Source organism: Littorina saxatilis, linkage group LG12 (genome assembly GCF_037325665.1).
Source record: "Littorina saxatilis isolate snail1 linkage group LG12, US_GU_Lsax_2.0, whole genome shotgun sequence".
Lineage (NCBI taxonomy): Eukaryota > Metazoa > Mollusca > Gastropoda > Littorinimorpha > Littorinidae > Littorina > Littorina saxatilis.
This window is the reverse complement of record NC_090256.1, coordinates 12510946-12533008: the sequence shown is the minus strand read 5'-3', so window position 1 is coordinate 12533008 and position 22063 is coordinate 12510946. Positions and strand designations below refer to the sequence as shown.

Here is a 22063-nt window from a genome sequence, read left to right as displayed (position 1 = left end):
AGCTAGCTAGAGCTACAGGCCGAGAAGGGTACGCTTACTCAGGCTAGCGCGCCGACGTTTGTTGCCGACCGTACGAGACTGCCGACGTTCGACGATGACAAGGACGAGCTCGACGACTTTTTACGCCGGTTTGAGCGCATTGCATCTGACCAGAAGTGGGAAGAGGCCACGTGGGCTAGCCGCCTTAGCACCTGCTTAAAAGGACGCGCATTGCAGCTCTACAACGCTTTGGATGACGACGAGGCGAGAGACTATCAGGCACTAAGAAGGCGTTACTCCAGCGCTTCAACCTGACTGCGGAAGCCTACAGACGACGTCTGCGTAACAGCAAGAGACTGAGAGGCGAGCTGAGTCATCAGTTTGTGGCACGCCTTAATCTCTACCTGCGGCGCTGGGTGGAGATGGCCGAAAAGGACTGGACCGTCAACGACCTTGCCGACCTCATAGTCATGGAACAACTGATGTCCAGCCTGCGACCTGAGGTGGTGACCTTCGTGCAGGAACACCAGCCAAAGACTACTCAGGAGGCAGCCGACTGGATCAGAGTACACGAGGACGCCCAGGCGATCTCTGGCAAATCTTCAGGCTCACGGCCGGGAAAATCGGGAAATTCAGGTTCTTCAGGACCCAAGGACGGGAAGGACGATCAGGGACACAAGGGATCAAGTTCCAGAACTGACATCCAGTGTTACTACTGCAACAAGCGGGGCCACGTGAAGAAGGACTGCCACAGAGACAGGCTGACCAGAAGGGCGTACACTTTGTTGGCAGTGAGGAGTTAAGGGACGTCACGAGCTCATGCACCATTCCACAACTCTGCGTTCCGTGCTCCAGGAAACATTTCCAGCCCCACTGCAACGTCTACGTTAACGGAGTGAAGGGCGAAGGTCTGCGGGACACAGGGGCAGACATGATAGTGGTTCGGGCGAGTCTAGTTCCAGCTATGGCCTACACAGGAGACAGCATCAGGGTGAGAATGGCCGAGGCATCTCACGCTTACGACTTGAACACGGCAGTGATCAAGGTCGTAACACCGTTGTTCACGGGGACCATTGTGGCCGTCGTCATGGACGATCCTCCATGCGACCTGCTCATTGGAAACCGGGTTCAGTTTGTGGACGGCGTCACCAGGGAGGTTCCCGTTTATCGGTCTCCCGACGTCATTTCAGTGCTCACGCGGGCACAGGCGGAGCGAGAGGAAAAACCTCTCAAACCCCTACCTGCTGCACGAGCTGCCCTGGGGAACGTGACCCCCGCGCTTCTCGCGAAGGCTCAGGATTCTGACCCGACCTTAGCTACTCCTCGGGAGCACGCGAAGTCGGGGAAGGTGAAGCTGAGCGGGAAGCATGGGAGGTCAAGGTTCCTCAGGGACAAGAAGTTGCTCTACCGTGAGTTCAGCAACCAAGAAGGTACATTCAAACAGGTTGTCGTGCCTCGCGAGTTTCGCGAGGGTGTCATGGCAACGGCACACGACTCGATTCTGGGAGGTCATCTTGGTACCAAGAAGACCACGGATCGTGTCTGGCGCCACTTTTACTGGCCAGGCATCTGCACGGATGTCCGACGTTTCTGTGCGTCCTGCGATAAGTGCCAGAAGGTGGTTGCCAAAGGAAGGGTGAGGAAGGTCCCCTTAGAGAAGATGCCGCTCATCGACGAACCCTTTCGTCGGGTGGCAGTGGACATCATCGGGCCCATCTTGCCTGCGTCTGAGGACGGAAACAGATACATTTTGACCATGGTGGACTACGCTACTCGATACCCAGAGGCGATCCCTCTGAAATCGATTGAAGCCACGCGAGTAGCTGAGGCTCTGGTTACTATGTGGTCCCGGCTGGGAATTCCATCAGAGGTACTCACCGACAGAGGCACGCAGTTCACGGGAGGAGTGATGGCGGAGGCAGCACGACTGCTATCACTGGAGCAGCACTTCACCACTCCTTACCATGCTCAGTGCAACGGACTGGTGGAAAGGTTCAATGGCACCTTGAAGACCATGCTGAGGAAACTAGCTCAGGAGAAACCACGCACGTGGGACAGGTACATCCCAGCATTGCTTTTTGCATACCGCGAGGTTCCTCAGGAGAGCTTGGGCTTTTCCCCATTTGAGTTGTTGTACGGCAGACAGGTACGCGGTCCCATGGCTATCCTGCGTCAGGCTTGGACAGACGAAGAAGCTGACGAGGAGGTGCAGACGACAGCGACCTACATAGTAGAACTCAGGAACAGGATTGAAGAGACCTGCAAACTGGCTCAAGAGAACCTGGGAAGAGCAGCACAGCGTTACGCGCGAGGATTCGACCGCAAGGCACGGCCGCGCAGCTTCAAGATTGGAGAACGGGTGTTGCTACTTCTACCTGTCAAACACAACAAGCTACAACTGCAGTGGCAAGGACCTTTTGAGGTGACAGCGAGGGTGGGCCAGAACGACTACAGGATCATGATGCACGGGAAAGCACGCCTGTACCACGCCAACCTGCTGCGCGCCTACATAGAGAGGACAGCCTACGGGGAGAAGAACAAAGACCAGAAGAACAAAGACAAGAAGACAGAGAAGGTTGCAGTCATCAGGGGTGAAACGAGGGGTTGCTCGTTCTTGAGGACGACCTTTCTGTCTGGAAACGGACCATCAACCTCTGCAATATCTTCAGGTTGCAAGGTTGGCAAACGCCAGACTTATGCGCTGGGCGTTGATTCTCCAACCGTACCAATTCACGGTACGCGTCATTCCGGGCGCCAACAATGTTGGAGCTGACTTTCTCTCTCGGGCTGTAGAGGAGAACATGACTGTGAGCGAAACCGAGGTTTCGTCTTGAAGAGGGGAGGTGTGTCACGATCGGGTGACAGAGACCAAGAAAGTGTCACTCAGTAGAGTGCCTGTTCTGGGTCAATGTATGATAGAAAGCGCCTGTGCGTGATATTGGGCTACAGCAGAGTTTGCTGACAGTGCTCAACGAGCACGGATGTTTCGTAGCGCACGAGTTTCACAGTGCGGGGGTTTCTGCTGTCACAGGGCTGACGGTTTTTCGCTGACAGCGCGCACGGGATTTTCACGGATTGAGTTTCTCGTGTCTTTTTTCTGCTTGGGAGGCAGAATTGTGTATAGCTGGACTGGTTTTGTGACAAGGTCAGTCACGTGTATTTGGCTAGGTTGTCTGACAGAGACACGAGTACGGGCACTTGACACCCAGCGGCAGAAGGGGAAGGATCTAATACAGTTTCTAGAGTATGATGGTTTTTCACCGAATATTATATTCGGCACTCTAGGGGAACTTCCACTGCCACATGTTTTGCTGAGGACAAGTCGTCAACATTCCTTCGTCGGCGATGGCTTTCGCATAAGGATTCGACAAGGGGTTCTGGAGGTTTTTGGTCACTGTTGACGAACAGAGGCTGCTCCAGGGGGGAGGCGGACTTTGCTTCCATTGAGAGTACAATCATAGGCTTTTGAGGTAATAAATCATTATTTAACGCTGTTGATGAGTCTGTGTTGTGGAATGAAATACTCTCTGTTGTTCTTTCCAGGTTAGCGCATAATTTACTCTCTGTGACGCTAAAATACTAATCTGTATATGGTTTTTGCAGATAGGGAGAGAAGGACGGAAAATGGCTGTTTTGTTGTTGTAAAAAGTCCATTTTGTGCAGGCCCACGTGCTCGATGAGATATTTAAAGATAACATGTTTTAAGGTGGTGGGTGAGGGGTAGCTGACATGTTTAGTGCACCGATGCTTTCTGTTTGCAGCCTTCGTTCGATCCGATTCGTTCGTTTCGTGTTCCTGTGACATCTGCACGGCTGACTCTGGCGGGAACTGATGAAGCTACGCTAACCAGGAGACCGGCTAACCAGGAGACCGGCTAACCAGCGGACCGGCTAACCAGCGAACCGGCTAACCAGCGGACCGGCTAACCAGCGAACCGACTAACCAGCATACCGGCTAAGCAGCAGCAGCAGAGATAAAGCTAAGTGCACCATGTCGTACGCACCCCGTTGACCACCGTTGTCTTTTCGTATCTATGATTTCATTGGAGTAGTGACAACGTGGGGTGTGTGACACCTGCACGAACTAGAGCTTTTCGAACAGAACATTCTCATTTGACTGTATTTACACGGGTTCAGCGTGTTACTATAATTTTCTACATACTACTGGCATTTTGTCAGTGAACACTGGTTTTTTACGTGTTGAGAACGTAAAAGGAACATATTTTGAGTGAAGGCTCGAGGGAGGTGGAGAGTTTATACATAAACAGGCGTCTGAAACTTATACTTTTGTTGACTCTATTTAATTGTATGCCTGCGAGAGTGGATCGTGGTGTGGTTAGTTAATTAGTAGTAATTAACCGGTTCATAATCACCTTAAGTGATATATTGAAACGTGACAACACACACACCCACACACACAACACACACACACACACACACACACACACTCACACACACACCCACACACACACAAGCACGCACGCACAAGCACGCACGCACGCACGCACAAGCACACACACACACACACACACACGCACACACATTTTCTGAAGGTCTGGCCGATCGAACTAAATCTTAACTTGGTATATATTTGTTTTGTGGTGGTAGTCGTTGTGGTTGTGGGTGATGTAATTGTCGGCGTTGGTGATTTTCTCAGCTGGATTTGTCATTCAACGTTGTAGGCCGTTTTAAACTGAAAGTGTTCAATATTGTCCCAAATACCTTAAACATAATGAACTATCCTTCCCACTAAGCATGCATTTAGAAAATAGTTATAGTTGTTCGCGTGGAAATGTGTCGCATTTGATTGACTTTGGTGTGAAAATACCGTCCTGCTTTACACTTTTTCATTGCATTTTGTTTTTGTTTTTATTTTAAAATGAGGCTTTTGTCATTACAATAAAGTTTAAAATGCAGGGGGGAGAATCCGCTTTAATCTGCACGCAGAAGAAAACACAACTGAGACCTGTGACTGATTTACTCTTTCTCACACCAGGTTTTCCTGCCCATGCGCCCCTGTCGTGAGGTAATACACCAGTTAACAGTTCCGCGGCCATTTTAGATCTCGCACATGCGCACTTCTTTTATCGCGAGCAGATTCGACCCATTTCCTTTTCCGGGTGATGCGCATATCGTTTTTCGGCATGTTTATGTCTTTTTCCTTTTCCGGTTGATTTCACCGCATGCGCAGATCGTGTTATTCGCCCACGTTTCTACGCAAGGGACACTACTCCGGCGCACTACTTCACCCGTTGAAAGGGGGAAACATTTTCTTCAGTACAACTGAGTAGTCTTTATGAATAATCAATTAACAAGAAGGACGTTGTAAATTCATTCAATGCAGATAAAATAAGAAATATGTTTGACGAACTTGTTCTGTTCTTATTCACATGACAAAATATGTGAAAATCGAGAGATATTATTAAAAAACCGTGTTCCAGGCAACTCGCAAACAGATAACCGCTGTGTATTTCACCACAACCCAACGCAAAGGAAACATGACACACTACTATTTGGCATACCTTTTTGCATTCATTGAACTTTCCCCAATAAATTCGGCTCACATCAGTCGCACTAAAAGTTTGTCAAAACACGACACACAGGCGATAACAAATGCCCACCTGAACTTGTGGTTCGCAACCACACACTAACGACCGTCGAGGCACGTAATGAATTTTGCAGTCTTCCGACCACCATTTTTTAAGTCGGTTACTCCCATTACTGCAACCAATAGCACAGCATGTTGACGCCATCGCTAATTTGGATGTAACGTGAGGTTTTTGTTATAACGTAGAGGAAAACACACCGTCCCGTTCAATTGCTGCAGACTTATTTGTGTGTCTGTGTGTCTGTGTGTCTTTCTCCACTTAACAGCTTATTGCTGGGAAACTACTGGGCGCAGTTCGTTCAAAAGTTGATACACTAACTTGATAATAGGTCCGATTGATCGTATTAAAACTTCATAATGTTACCTGGGACCTAAATGAGAAATAAACCACATAAACGACTTGGCCGTAGGAGGAGTTTACACCGGCGGGGCAACACGCAGCCATTGACCTCATAGAACAGCCGAACGCGTCACACAAAAATACGTCATGACAAAGTTACACGCAAAGCGAAAGAGACTTTGACGTCATTTACTTTTGTTCGGAATTTTCCGTCTGTTCCTAGCTTGTCAGTGAAGACCTGACGTGAGTAAGCTTACCCAAAACGTCTTTGTTCTCTATTCTCATTGCAGCTGTGAAATAATCAGTCTTGTGTCTCGGTCGTGTAGGTACAGAGTTTGCTTCTGCAATCATTGTGTTCGTGTTGATGACGGTTTCATAAGACAAAATAATAAGCGAATCTATCGCTAGGAAGACGTTTATGTACAAATCACCGAACCCAACCCATTTATTGTGTGCATTTTTCTGAAGAATAAACTGCATGTGGTTTCATCCGTTTAATGCTTGTCGAAACATATCTGATCACAGATGAGGTCGCAGTTTGTAGGTTGAATCTATGAATCGGCCAGAGATAGATCTGCATTTCTGGTCAGAAACCAACATTCACACCACAGACATTCCAAACATTTATATTTATTGACCGAGCCAGTCTGAAGAGTACTCGGGTCCAGCGCGAGCGTTTTTACATTTAGTCAAGTTATGACTAAATGTTTTAACATCGTTTTATTGACTGTTTTCGATGCCAACAACTTACAGTTTATACAACAACAACAAAAGAACAAGAGTAAGAGAAGACACAAAAAGTTTGCCTGCCGCTAAACGGCTAGTTGCTTACGGGTAGGGGTAGGGTGAGTGGACGGGAGTGTTGCATGGGGGTGGGGGGGGGGGGGGGGGGTTGTTTGGGGTTGATACTCGTCATATTTAAAGAAAATTAAAAAAAGAATTAAAAAAATAAACATTATCAGAAATTAGTACTTGGTGGTGCAGCATGAGATGAGAGAGGTTTTTAGATTGTATAAAACAAAGTAATATTTACAAAATCAATTGGTAAACTGAAGAAACAATACTAGCTCTTTTACAACATAACAATAAAAACTTCAAAGAGAGCTCTAGAGAGCAATTTTCGGACCAGACAGGATCAAACCGCATGTTTGCTACCAAGATAAGAACAACACGACCGAAAATCGACCACGTCAGTTAATAATGTATTCTTCCACACAAAGCTTCGCCATTATTTGTATGGTGATCACATCCGTGACGTGTTTTGTCAGCAGGATTACTGCGCCTTTGGGAAAACTTACAAATGCACAGATCGAACGCTGATTGGTTTTCTTGCCACCAGCCACTTTTCACAAGGTTTCGTGTTAACACCCGGAAAAGGGAAGTCGGTGTCCCGTGTTCTTGTTGTTTTTGTCGACGGCTGCAGTCATAAACAACACAAATGTGTGTGGGTGGGTGGGTGGGTTGGTGGGTAAGTGGGGGATTGTGGTGGTGGTGGTGGTGGTGCACGTCATATCAAACCGAGCGTTACACAAAAGGGAAAGTCACACCTCGGCTAGCTGCATGCTGTAATACAACGTAACATCACGAGAAAAGCAAGCGACGCGAGGGTCGAACTGACCTAAATCACACAAGGGAACAACACAGTCACAGCCACTGGCCCTTTCAGGCGCGTTGCACACTTTAAGATCACTACAGCGTGTTTTGCATCTCACAAAATAGACATTACTAGTTTTTCCCCCTCTTGTTAGATATCCGCATGGTAGCTCAGTGGTTAGCGAACTGCGGTACGGTTCCTGAAGTCGCTGGTTCGTGCCCCGCAAACGCTCTCTATTTTTACATTTAGTCAAGTTTTGACTAAATGTTTTAACGTAGAGGGGGGAATCGAGACGAGGGTGTGGTGTATGTGTGTGTGTGTGTGCGTGTGTGTGTGTAGAGCGATTCAGAGTAAACTACTGGACCGATCTTTATGAAATTTGACATGAGAGTTCCTGGGTATGACATCCCCGGACGTTTTTTTCATTTTTTCGATAAATGTCTTTGATGACGTCATATCCGGCTTTTTGTAAAAGTTGAGGCGGCACTGTCACACCCTCATCAAATTGATTGAAATTTTGGCCAAGCAATCTTCGACGAAGGCCGGGGTTTGGTATTGCATTTCAGCTTGGTGGCTTAAAAATTAATTAATGACTTTGGTCATTAAAAATCTGAAAATTGTAAATAAAATTATTTTTTTTAAAACGATCCAAATTTACGTTCATCTTATTCTTCATCATTTTCTGATTCCAAAAACATATAAATATGTTATATTCGGATTAAAAACAAGCTCTGAAAATTAAAACAATTAAAAATTATGATCAAAATTACATTTTCGAAATCAATTTAAAAACACTTTAATCTTATTCCTTGTAGGTTCCTGATTCTAAAAACATATAGATATGATATGTTTGGATTAAAAACACGCTCAGAAAGTTAAAACGAAGAGAGGTACAGTAAAGCGTGAGCTATGAAGCACAGCGCAACCGCTACCGCGCCAAACAGGCTCGTCACTTTCACTGCCTTTTGCACTAGCGGCGGACTACGTTCAATTTCATTCTGTGAGTTCCACAGCTTGACTAAATGTTGTAATTTCGCCTTACGCGACTTGTTTTTTTTCGAATTATGCGCGATTTTCCTTCTCAGATTATAAAACCAGCTTTTTTTTTCTTTTACCTTTTTTTGGGGAGGGGGGGGGTGTGAGAGTCAAGTTTTGAGCAAAACAGGCCGTGCTCATTAATATCTTTATCTCTGATTAGTAGATCGTCATTCAAAACACTCAAAGAATGATGTCAATGTCCTTAAAAAAAAAAAAAAAGGAAAATTGCCTTGGAGTGTCAGGCGGTTTAAAACATAAAATAAATTTAATTCACAGAGTCTTCCCAACCATGAGAAAAAGTTCCTGTGCCGAATGAAGCTTCCTTCAAGCCAATGTGAAGTCGTAAAAAGTAAAATCAAATAATCTGTGACTTTGGATACTGATTGGAAAGATTGAGTCATTTTTGTTTACACTTGATTGCGCTTTTGTACGAGTTACCAAATCGATGCTTGATCAGCAGCTTATTTTAAGTTACAAGTTCACTCCCTCCCTCTTCCCTCTATCAATGACGTGTTTTTTTTCTAATTCAGAGTTAGTACTTTCAGTTGCCAGGTGTTAACTATAAAGGCGACAACCGGAAACAAATATCAGCAAATAGGTACAGGCTTTTTGACAAATGAAGAAAAGATGAAGGTGGTCATGCAAATTCTGTGGAACCGTTTTCCGGTACTAATTTCAAACGAACAGACCGAAAAACGGTTCCAAAAACCCCCATTATTCTGGAGAATATGTAGCAAAGATGCATTTCAGCAAAAAAGCAACAAGCCCATAACAAACAAGTCGCGTAAGGCGAACATACAATATTTAGTCAAGCAGCTGTCGAACTCACAGAATGAAACTGAACGCAATGCCATTTTTCAGCAAGACCGTATACTCGTAGCATCGTCAGTCCACCGCTCATGGCAAAGGCAGGGAAATTGACAAGAAGAGCGGGGTAGTAGTTGCGCTAAGAAGGATAGCACGCTTTTCTGTACCTCTCTCTGTTTTAACTTTCTGAGCGTGTTTTTAATCCAAACATATCATATATATATGTTTTTGGAATCAGGAACCGACAAGGAATAAGATGAAAGTGTTTTTAAATTGATTTGGACAATTTAATTTTGGTAATAATTTTTATATATTTAATTTTCAGAGCTTGTTTTTAATCCGAATATAACATATTTATATGTTTTTGGAATCAGCAAATGATGGAGAATAAGATAAACGTAACTTTGGATCGTTTTATAAATTTTTATTTTTTTTTTACAATTTTCAGATTTTTAATGACCAAAGTCATTAATTAATTTTTAAGCCACCAAGCTGAAATGCAATACCGAAGTTCGGGCTTCGTCGAAGATTACTTGACCAAAATTTCAACCAATTTGGTTGAAAAATGAGGGTGTGACAGTGCCGCCTCAACTTTCACGAAAAGCCGGATATGACGTCATCAAAGACATTTATCAAAAAAATGAAAAAAACGTCCGGGGATTTCATACCCAGGAACTCTCATGTCAAATTTCATAAAGATCGGTCCAGTAGTTTAGTCTGAATCGCTCTACACACACACACAGACACACACACACACACACACACGCACGCACATACACCACGACCCTCGTTTCGATTCCCCCTCGATGTTAAAATATTTAGTCAAAACTTGACTAAATATAAAAACAACAACAACAAAACTATAGAAAGCGACGGGTTAGAATGTCAGGCGGCGGTTAATAACTGTCCAGACAGTAACAATAAGTGGTGGCGGCCGAATAATATACTGTGCAATTCTCCACTTAATGATAGGCTGGGCGGAAAGATGACCCTCTGATCGAGACATTTCCTCCGATAATCACACACCTTCGGGAGAAGGGGGGGGGGGGGGCTTTCACTGCATCGCGTGGTTGATGTTTTGCAGTATAGTTTTATAGTTGCCCCTCTCTCTTAACTGCCCCACCCCCACTGATCTGCAAGCTCCTCTCACCCCCTCCCCCCACCCCCCGCACACACACACACACACACACACACACACACACACACACACATATATATATATAATATATACCACAAAGGGACTTTGCTCTGTAAATCTCGGTCCCCCTTGAGGAGGGTCTGATGCTCCCAATAGGCTGTCTGTGAAGGGATACTTTTTCTCTCTCTCTCTTTCTCTGCTAAGAGATTTTAACAAATCTCGGAAGAAAGTCTCTGCTGACTTTCAATTGTTTCCTTTGAACACAATTTCTGATGTTTTATATATATAAAAGTTAGTAATATATATATATTTAAACTCTTTGCTCCGCGTGTATTAATCATAAACACAGAGGGAAGGGGAAAGCTTGGGAGAGACAGTCAGCCAGCCACATAAAGGAGTTCAGCGGGGAAGGGGTTCGGAGATGGTGGGGGGGGGGGGGGGGGCACGACAGAGACAGAATTGGTTAGCTCTGATGCATCAAACGTACACATTTCTGTCTGATAGACATCTTAAGGTTGTTAATTGTAATGATTTTCAAGATGATTTTTTTTAGACTTCTTCGAGATCTGTTTGATCTGTTTACAATAAGATGTAAGTTTTGACCTAGCGCTCGTATCCTAGAACACTGGTAAAAATTTATTCATTTTTTGAATTTTGCGCATTTGTGGCCACAGTTCCTGGGGTAAAACAAAAAAGCTTCTGGTGACAAAACATTCCCTGTGGCCAACTTTCGTAACATGTATGTTGATGGTTTTTTTAAGGGGAACAATATACATTACATATGTATCTGGGAAAAAGTTGTTCTCTCAATATTGGCTCATTTTACAATGCATAGGTCCAACACAGTATGGTAATTAATACTGTGATGATATGGGTAATCATATTCTCGGTTTGTAAAGGTACTGCTTTCGGTGATATCGTATTGACACTGTTACCCCGTTAGAATTACATGATCACAGCATACACGCACGGACACACGGACACACACACACACACACACACACACACACACACACACACACACACACACACACACACACACACACACACACACACACACACACTCACACACAACAAGTCTCGAACCATAAACTATCAGGACGCTGACTTTCATCGTTTAACTAATCTTTTTTCACTTGATTTGTGGTCTCATTAACAATGTTTTAGCACCCGTTAATCGATCACTTGCTTTCCGTTCTTAAGAACCGGGTCACGGGAGTCATTCACAAATCACGCGCAGCTAGGGGAAATAACCCAAGTTCTCACCACGACCAATGAATACATCACGATACTGTGATCACACTTTTCACCACTTCAAGCAAAACGCGACAAAGGGAGAGCATTAGGCCGCCCAAACCGGAAATGAGACGCAGAGGTCATGCCCACGACCATCGGACATAGCATGTTTAGAAGAAAACAGAAAAAAGAGTGCGCTCCCCGAAACCTCAGTCATTCTCAAAAATGTTTGTCCAGAGACAAAAACTATATTAACAAGCGTTTGTCAAACAATAATGATATCATATCATTTGTAGGTATGGTACCTGTGTTCCCTTCCCTTGTAGACCGTTTGTTAATCAACGTGAAGACGTGCAGGCCTTTGCCTTGGAAAAGAGCATATCTCTACTACTTGGACACATACCAAACATCAACAGTGTTGCTGCGTTCTATGCAGAGTTGGAGTGTTTATATGAATATATTTCGTAAATGAAACAGGTCTATGTCACTACGCAAGTATTTCAAACACACACACACACACACACACACACACACACACACACACACACACACACACACACACACACACACACACACACACACACACATACACACACACATACATCTAATCATCCTCTAATAACCCTTGTCCTTTCGACACGTAGGAACAAGTTTAAACAGTTGTTCATTCCTTCTGAAGTCTTAATTCTAAATTCTTCTCGTATTGTGTAGAGGCTTGTCACCTGGGCAGACAGCTATTCAAGAAGCTAATTGTAATTAATGCAAAAATAAATTGTTGTTTTTGTAATGATTGGTATTGATGTTGTAGATGTTGTTGTTGTTGTTGTTGTTGTTGTGTTGGTATAGTAGTAGGGCCACACATTAGGGTCAGCGCTATTAGTGTTAATTTTTTTCTTTGTTTTACCCCAGCAGGACGACACGCCAGTGCGAGTGATCTACCTTGTTGGTTTCGGTATCTCCACTGTGGCCCTGCTTCTGGCCCTGGCAATTTTCCTCTACTTCAGGTAACGTCAATGCTCCATGTGTGTGTGTGTATGTGTGTGTGTGTGTGTGTGTGTGTGTGTGTGTGTGTGTGTGTGAGGAGGTATTGCACCTCGCTCATAGCGGATTGAAAGTATGTCAAATACACGGCTGAGTAGCCGTGGGTAAGTATACTTCGATACTTCGAAAGTGTACCTTGGCCGGGCTGTCTGCGGAGCATCCGCCTACCGGCTTGCACATCTCGTCTCTACAATGCACTTTGAAAGTGGACTCTGGTCCAGCTGACAGCCTCCGACACTCGCAGCCAATCAAAAACTGCAGAGCGTCTGCAGAGCAACTGACACGCCCCCTTGACGACAATCCCCCCACCCCCCCTCCCCTTTCCACCGTCCGTCCTACTAAATAAAAGCAAAACAAAGTTACTCTTTGTCAGATCATAGATATATATTAGACAGGATCGCCAACTCCGCGCGTGCGCTAGCGGCAAGTTGCCGAAATAATTGTGCCGCCCAGTTCGTTTTGTTTACAGGCAAATAAAAAAATTTAAAAAACAAGAGTGAGACATGTTAAGCATGAACATATACGTATACTTTTTAAAAGGTATATACCGTTACATTTCTTCTGCTGGGGCAAAACATTTTAATATGCAATGTTTTGTAATGGTTTCCCAGTGAAAAGACGACGCAAGGGAGTTAACTACCGTAACTGAAAACGCAGCAAGAGTAGATAGGCATGCCTGCACGCCCTTTCCGCAGCCAAAAATGCGCAGCCGTATTTGATAGGAGGTTATAGGTTAAGGTGCCTGTGGTTTTAAGTAGTGATAAAGAGGGATTGAGTTTAAACGGTTTTATTGAGTTCATATTTTGTCATGTTATTTCATGTGCCTGTACAGACAGGTTGCTCGGTACTATTGACCACTCCCCAGGGTGTTATGTCACAGGATTACTGCCCCTCCTTTCTATTGGTGCTTAACGCAGCTGAATGACAGTAATTGGCGATAGGAGGTTTTAGGGTTTAGGTGCCTGTTATTAAGTAGTGATAAAGAGGGATTGTGTTTAAACGTTTTATTGACCTCATGCTTTGTAATGTTATTTCATGTTCCTGTACCTGTTGGTCGGTACTAATGACCATCCCCCAGGGTGTTATGAGGGCCCCAAAGGGTTTAAAATCGTGATCGTGATTGGCGTTTTTTGACCTTTCTGTGACCGTGATTGCCGAAATTTCCATTTCTGTGATCGTGATGGGACTTTGCCCGTGATCCGTGATGACAAAAAAATCAAGTCTCGTGATCGTGATCGTCATTTGTTTTCGTGATCGTGATGGGCATTATTGCAAAGCATTTTATTTTCAACGTACATTTTTCACAGCTGTATCACTCTATGATCCTCTATTCGTCAAGGTGTTCGTGATCGTGAAAACAAAAATCAAGGTAACTGTGATCGTGAAAGCTAAAATTTCCCTTCCCGTGATCGTGATGATACCCCCCCCTTTGGGGCCCCCTGTTATGTCACAGGATTACTGCCCCCTCCTTTCTATTGGTGCTTAACGCAGCTGGGGTAATGACAGTAATTGGCCCCAGGGGGTGTTTGATTGACGGCAGCGGTTTTTACTTACAGGTTCTTATTAGTACACCGACTAACATAGGTGGTTATTTCTTTTTATTTTTTTTCTGTTGTTTTGTTGTTGTTGCGGCGTTTTGTTTTGGGTACCTTTACACCCCAATAGTCAGCCAGAAAAGTGTTAAAATTTCACTGGACTGTCTAAAGAGTCGCATATAGGTGTTTACCCTCCCTCTGTGTTTTTACGGGCATCTTATTCTTTATCATTTTCTGATTTTAAAAACATATAAATATGTTATATTCGGATTAAAAACAAGCTCTGAAAAGTAAAAATATAAAAATTATAATTAAAATAAAATTTTCGAAATCGATTTTAAATCAATTTCATCTTATTCCTTGTCCGTTCCTGATTCCAAAAACATATAGATATGATATGTTTGGATTAAAAACACGTTCAGAGAGTTAAAAAGAATAGAGATATAGAAAAGCGTGCTGTGCAGCACAGCGCAACCGCTACCGCGCTAAACAGGCTCGTCACTGCCTTCTACGGACTACGGTCATTGTGAAAAATCGCACTGCGTTCAGTTTCATTTTGTGAGATCCACAGCTTGACTAAATGTAGTAATTTTGCCTTTCGCGACTTTTTGTTGTGTTCTGCCGTTAATTTCGCTAATAGTTTACTTAGCCTTTTCTTTCGTTCTTTCTTTAGCTCTCTCAGATATTCCTTTCTAATATTTTACCCAGCCATTTCTTTGTTTGGTTTGTTTGCTCTCTCGTCAAATTCATTCCTTTACTCAGCCCTTTTTTACATTTAGTCAAGTTTTGACTAAATGTTTTAACATAGTTTTTTCTTCTCGTAAATCCCCTTCTATTGATTTACTTAGCCTTTTCTTTCTGTCTTTGTTTCGCTCTCTCATGAAACCCCTTCTAACCTTTTAATCAGCCCTATTGTTTTTAGTTTTTATTTTGCTCTCTTATGAATTTCTTTCAAATATGTTACTTAGCCTTTTTTTTTTCTCTCATAAATTTTTTTTCAATAATTTGCTAAGGCTTTAATCTATATATTTGTTTCGCTCCCTCATACATTCTCTTGCAATATTGACTCCCCCCTTTTTATTCTTTGTTTGTTTTGCTCTCTCATCAATTCCTTTCTATATTTATAGTCTGGTTTTTGTTGGGTTATTTTCGTTGTTTTTTTATATTGATCATAAATAACATTCTAATATTTTACTTAGCCTGTTATTTATTTCTTTGTTTCGCTCTCTCATAAATTCCATTTTGATATTTTACTCAGTCTTTATATTCTTTCGCCTTTTTGATCTCTTATTAATTTTCGTCTAATATTTTACTCAGCCTTTTGTTTCTTCATTTGCTTGCTCTTATAAATTCCCTTCGAATATTTTACTCAACCTGTTCTTTCTGTCTTTGTTTCGCTCTCTTGTAAATTTCCTTTTAATGATTTACTGAACCTTTTCATTCTTTCTTTGTTTTGCTCTCTAATCAATTCCTTTCTAAAATTTTACTCACCCATTTATTTATTTCTATGTTTTTCTCTCTTGTAAATTCCCTTCATTAAATTTAATCAGCCATTTCTTTCTTTGTTTCTTTTGCTCTCTCATAAATTCCTTTCCAATGATTTACTCAACCTTTCTTTTTTGTTTCTCGCTCTCATAAGTTTTCTTTCAATATTTTACTCAGCCTTTTCTTTTTTTTGTTAGTTTGCTCTCTCATAGATTCCCTTCAAATATTTTACTCAACCATTTCTTTCTTTCGTTTGTTCGCTCTCTCATAGATTCCTTTTAAATATTTTACTCAGCCATTTCTTTTTTCGTTTTTTATTTTGTTTGCTCTTTCATAAATTCCCTTCCAGTATTTCACTCAGCCATGTCTTTCTCTCTTTTATTTCGCTCTCTCGTAAATTCACTTCTAATATTTTACTAAGGCATTTCTTTCTTTTGTTTGTTCGCTCGCTCAGCAATTCCTTTCTTATATTTTACTCAGCCTTTTGTTTATATGTTTTTCGCTTTTTCATATATTTCCTTACATTCATTTACTCAACATGTTCTTTCCCACTTTGTTTCGCTCTGTCATAAATTTCCTTTTAATGTTTTACTCTTGATTTATTTTGCTCACTCATAAATTCCCTTAAAGTAATTTTACCGAAACCTTTTTTTTTCTCTATTTGATTCGCTCTCTCATATAATTCCTTCAACTATTTAACTCAGCCTTTTTTTCTTTCCTTGGTTTCTCTCTTTCACAAATTTCCTTCTTTTGCTTTAATTAGCCTTTTCTTTCTTTTGTTTGTTCGCTCTCTCATAAATTTCCTTTAGATAGTTGACTCAACCTCTTCTTTCTTTTGTTGTTTCGTTCTATCATAAAATTGCTGCTAATATTTTACTTAGCTATTACTTAACGAAAGTACGGTATTTGGCGAAATCGGCTCCGAGAATAAACAAGTGAAACAAAGAAGAAAAGTAAAAAAGTTTGAAGAAAAATATCACACACACACACACAATTTGTAACCAACACACACATGTAATCCCACCCGGAATAAGCTTTTTTGGGATGATTTACGACTTTTGCGCACATTTCAAGCAGACGAAAACACAACATGGCGGCTCTCGCTCCTCCAACTATCGCGAGACACACAAAAACGAAATCTCGCGCGCGCGAGATCCTGATACATCCGGTGTTTCTCTGTACGCTATCTTGTCACGACGACTTGTTGACAAACGAAGATTCGCGAAAGAAAGAGAAAAGCGCCGAGTCTTGAGTAGAGAGCTAATAAAGTACCGGTAATCGCTAATCGAGCGAAATGAAAATCCGCGGTGACTTCCATTAGGTGAATGCTATTCAACTGGTTATAACCGGTTTGTCAGTGATGCGTAACGCTGATTGAGAGTCTTGGCTTTGTCTGACCACAGGCGGAGGTATCGTTCACTGGACTACCACTATCATAGTAAGACTACAAGTAGTCTTACTATCATAGTGGTGGTCCAGTGAACGATACCTCCGCCTGTGGTCTGACAAAGTCGTTACACAAGCTGTTAGGTCGGTCCTTAGACGTTAGAGCGGTCCTTAGACGTTAGAGCGCGGTGGTCGCTACACTGGCGACAACTATATAAGGAAACACATCGGTTAAAAAAAAGGGGTCGTTGTGGCGGGGTAGTCGTTGTGACTCAAAGCGAAGACGGCATCATGACAATGAAAGCCCGCTTCTGCCTGCGATTTTGATTCCAAATTGTCCAGCGGGCTTTCATTGTCATGATGCCGTCTTCGCTTTGAGTCAAGTTCAACCTGAACAGTTTTAGGATGTCCTCGTTTTCCAGTGAGAACCTTAATTTTGACAGACGGAATTGCTTCGAATCTCTTCGCGCGCGGCATTATCACGTCAAGCTTTTTTCATCACCGGAAATCGCGTCCGGTAATGGCGACGTAAATTCTTGATTGGAAATTAATAGTAAACAATCGATGAAACAAAAAACGGGATCCGAAAGACACAAAAACTCAAAAGATCAAAATGTAAACTGTATGTTTTGCTAGTTTGGCTTTATTTTCGATTTGGCTCCATTCACTGAGCCGCATGGAGTTATCCGAACGACGGCAGTGCGGAACCGCAGCATCCATCGCTATATATAGCTTCAGCGCGGCTACAGGGGCCTGTCATCGCAAAGCAACCCGAAGACTGAGCTACACCGCCTGCTCAGAGTACGTTCTCCGAGTACAAAGTACCCTTCTCACACGGCTGTCCAGCCTGTATTCAAACATACTTTGTAACCGCTATGAGCGAAGTGCAATGGGTGGTGTGTGTGTGTGTAAGTGTGTGTGTATGTATGTGTGTGTGTGTGTGTGTGTGTGTGTCTGGCTGGCTGGTTGGCTGTCTCTCTCTCTCTCTCTCTCTTTCTCTCTCTCTCTCTCTCTCTCTCTCGCTCGCTCGCTCTCTCTCTGTGTCTCTGTCTCTCTTTCTACTTTCGGACACAGACACTCACGTTTGATTTATCGTTTTTGTTAACGAAATTATGATGTTCTGCACAATATCCATTGTCTTGCAGAGTTGATGTACTATTGCATATTATTCAGACTTTAATTTGATTTGCAAATGTTTGCTTTACTTAAACATTTATAAACTACAATGTTTCTATATAATGCGCTTATTATACAGTCATACACTTATACTATTTCACTAATTATGAATTTATGTAGTACATTTAGTAGTTATTATCGTAGATTTAGTCCCTCTTTAGGGCGAGGGCCAGATGCAAAAAAAGTATACCTATGCTTATTCTGTTACCCTCGTAAAATAAAGAATTGTCATTGTCATTGTCTGTCTCTCTCTGTCTCTGTCTGTCTGGCTGGCTGTCTGTCTCTCTCTCTCTCTCGCTCTCTCTCTCTCTCGCTCTCTCTCTCTCTCTCTCTCTCTCTCTCTCTCTCTGTCTCTCTTTCTCTGACTCTCTCTGTCTCTCTCTCTCTCTCTCTCTCTCTCTGTCTCTCTCTGTCTCTCTCTGACTCTCTCTGTCTCTCTCTGACTCTCTCTGTCTCTCTCTGTCTCTCTTTCTCTCTCTGTCTCTCTCTCTGTCTCTCTTTCTCTCTCTGTCTCTCTGTGTCTCTCTCTGCCTCTCTCTCTCTCTCTCTCTCTGTCTCTCTCTCTCTCTCTGTGTCTCTCTGTCTCTCTGTCTCTCTCTGTCTCTCTCTCTCTCTCTCTCTCTCTCTCTCTCTCTCTCTCTCTCTGTCTCTGTCTGCCTCTCTCTCTCTCTGTGTCTCCCTCTCTCTCTCTCTCTCTGTCTTTGTCTCTGTCTCTGTCTCTCTCTGTCTCTCTCTCTCTCTCTCTCTCTCTCTCTCTCTCTCTCTCTCTCTCTCTCTCTCTCTCTCTCTCTCTCTCTCTCTCTCTCTCTCTCTCTACCCCCATCCCCGCCTTCTCTTATGTCAGCCTTCCCTGTACAATTGTGGATGCATGACCAAACGTCACCGCCATCTCCCGTGACAAGATTTTCAACTGACTCAGACCTAAATTATAGCTGGAATCCCGCCAAAATCCTTCCCTGCCCGGGAAATTTGAGGGATAATAATGAAAAGCTGCTTAATGCAAGCGTTGTCTATGGACTAATAGATTCTCGGCAGGCTCAGAGAGTCCTTGCAGAATACATTGTGAGCTGAAAATTGAGTGAGAACACCATTTTTGGAAGTAGCGGTGTCTTTCCTAGGCATGTTTTGGTCGTCTTTCGGGTAAAACCTTGACGTGAATCAGAAAGTTGTGGGTGCATGTTCCTGCAGATGTCTGCGAGTTCCTGTCTGTCTGTATGTCTTTTTATTTGACCGAGCGTCCATCCGTTTCACTATGTGCGTGTATGCGTGTTCGTGTGTGTTTGTGAGTGTGTGCGTGCGTGTGTGCGTGGGTGCGTGCGTGCGTGCGTGCGTACGTGTGTGTGTGTGTGTCTCATATTTATATAAGAGCTAAACAGAGATAAGTAGAAACGGGGTAAACACGGACCGAAACAAAAACAAAACACAAAAGTCCGAAAAGACACTTAACGTCTCCAATAATCGAATTCAAATCACGCAGAAGGCACGCACAACTTTATTGTTCTCCCTTTCGATATTTAGAGCGTCTGAGAAAAGGGCTGATTTAATGAAGCAGACGACAATTGAACGACAGCGAGCCTCATTGCTACCTCGCTGAACTCGAGGCCAACAGCTTGGAATTGCAGATAACCAGGAATTCAATTTCCCGCGACTTATTAGTCTTCCTGTCCGACAATACAAGCTGCTTCTTTGGCTCGTCTTCTTGTCCTGATCCACAGGGTGCAGAATCAATGGTCGGGGTTTAATCTCGTTTCAACCTCTTTATTGAATAAAAAGGAGAAAGGAAACTTGCAGCAGCCTATTGATACTGTTTCGGGTTGCAACCGGAAATGTTATCTAGCTGACACAGGACTTAGGTTCTGGTTGCGCTTTTGTGTTTAACCGCGACTTAAACACACTTTCACATTACCATTGGCATTTCAACTCCACGTGATCTTGCACTTCGTGATCTTGCACGTTCTTAGCCGCCGTATGAGTGCAGCCAGAACGTATTTGGCTGATTTGTTTTATTATTTGTTACATTTAGTCAAGTTTTGACTAAATGTTTTGACATAGAGGGGGGAATCACACGCACACACACACACACACACACCCACACCCACACACACACACATACACACACACAAACACACTTGCGAAGATAGTACCTAATTTGCATAAACCAACTTTCTTTAACTTTGAGCACATATTTAGAGTTAATCATGATATATCTATATTTTATTTTTGATCCAGTGAACGATAAAGAATACAACACAATCATTTTTTAATATTTAATTGAACATTTATTTATAATTGGAATGTTAAGAATGTTTATGACCAACGATATTTATTACACACAAAAAAGAGAGAGAGAAACAAATGGTCCAGGGATATCATCTGCAAGAATTTGTATGTAAAGTTTCATGAAGATCTGTCGAGTAGTTTTCTGGGAATCGCTCTACGCAGACACACATACATACATCATACATACACATACACCACAACCCTCGTCTCGGTTTCCAATCATTGTTAAAACATTTGGTCAAATTGTACTAAATGTAGGAAGTAATGTATCCACGTTAATACATTCTTGTGAAGTAGTTATGCATCCAGGTCGATTGAGTTCTCAAATAGCGTCACGGTTATGGGATTGTTATGGAAAAATTGTATAGGCATAGATAAAAATGTCCACCAAAATACCCGTGTGACTTGAAATAATAGGCCGTGAAAAGTAGGATATGCGCCGAAATGGCTGCGATCTGCTGGCCGATGTGAATGCGTGATGTAAAAAAAATTCCATCTCACACGGCATAAACAAATCCCTGCGCCTTGAAGATGTGCGCGATATAGATTGCATAAAAAATTTTTTTTACAAAAACCCATGCGCTTAGAACTGTACCCACGGAATACGCGCGATATAAGCCTCATATATATTGATTGATTGTTCTCTCTTACATTAACCAGCAATTGTTCTTGTATGTCTTCTCTTGAAGGCGCTTTCTGATACTGCGGTTTGCTGAATCGACAGAACTGATATTTTTTGGGGAACGGTTTATCAAAAAAGAAACGTAATAGTCAGGCGGATTAAGCACGAAATTGTTGTTGATTTGTCGCGCTCATTCTCTGCACAAAGTTCTTTCTGGTATGTGTTCACCCGTCAAGCAAGTGATATTCAAAATCTAAGTAACCGACTTAAAAAAAAAAATAAAGAAAATAAGGGCAAATACGTCTGGGCTTATTTGATTCAATTGTATGAGAACAATGAATGGTTGTTTGATGATTCGTTCCAAATGCGAAAATAGATATTTTGTATACAAAACTTTTTGAAGTGGAAATACCAATATAGTTACAGTAGAATTTGAGTGTGTCAAAGCATGATTTGATGTTGTTGAAGATATGTGCTAGAAATAAATTTGACTCAGCGTATTATAGTCTTGTTCATTTTAAAATATTGGGCCCGATCGCTACGCTGAAAACAGGATAGCTGTTAAAGTTGACACTGCTGAAATCGTACACTGCCAACGTGGACACATTTACTTAATATTACTGTAACCGAGTGCCCGAAGCATATGTATCATATTTGGAGGCAAAGCCAGTCAAATGGAATTAATATTGTAGAACTAGTTTGATAGCCCAAGAAAAGTTGCCATGGGTACGCAAAGGTACTCAAGTGCATTCAAGTTGACAACAGCAGCCATACCCCATCACAAACAGCTACTCCACAT

General features: G+C 42.7%; 1 protein-coding gene across 1 annotated transcript in view; it reads left to right on the top strand.

The window, feature by feature from the left end:
• Positions 1-22063, top strand: part of LOC138982748 (corticotropin-releasing factor receptor 2-like) — a 178876-nt gene that overhangs the window by 1034 nt on the left and 155779 nt on the right. The window contains exons 2-3 of the mRNA XM_070356080.1: positions 4975-5004; positions 12652-12743. Coding sequence (XP_070212181.1) covers positions 4975-5004; positions 12652-12743 — 122 coding nt within the window. The remainder of the gene's footprint in view (positions 1-4974; positions 5005-12651; positions 12744-22063) is intronic.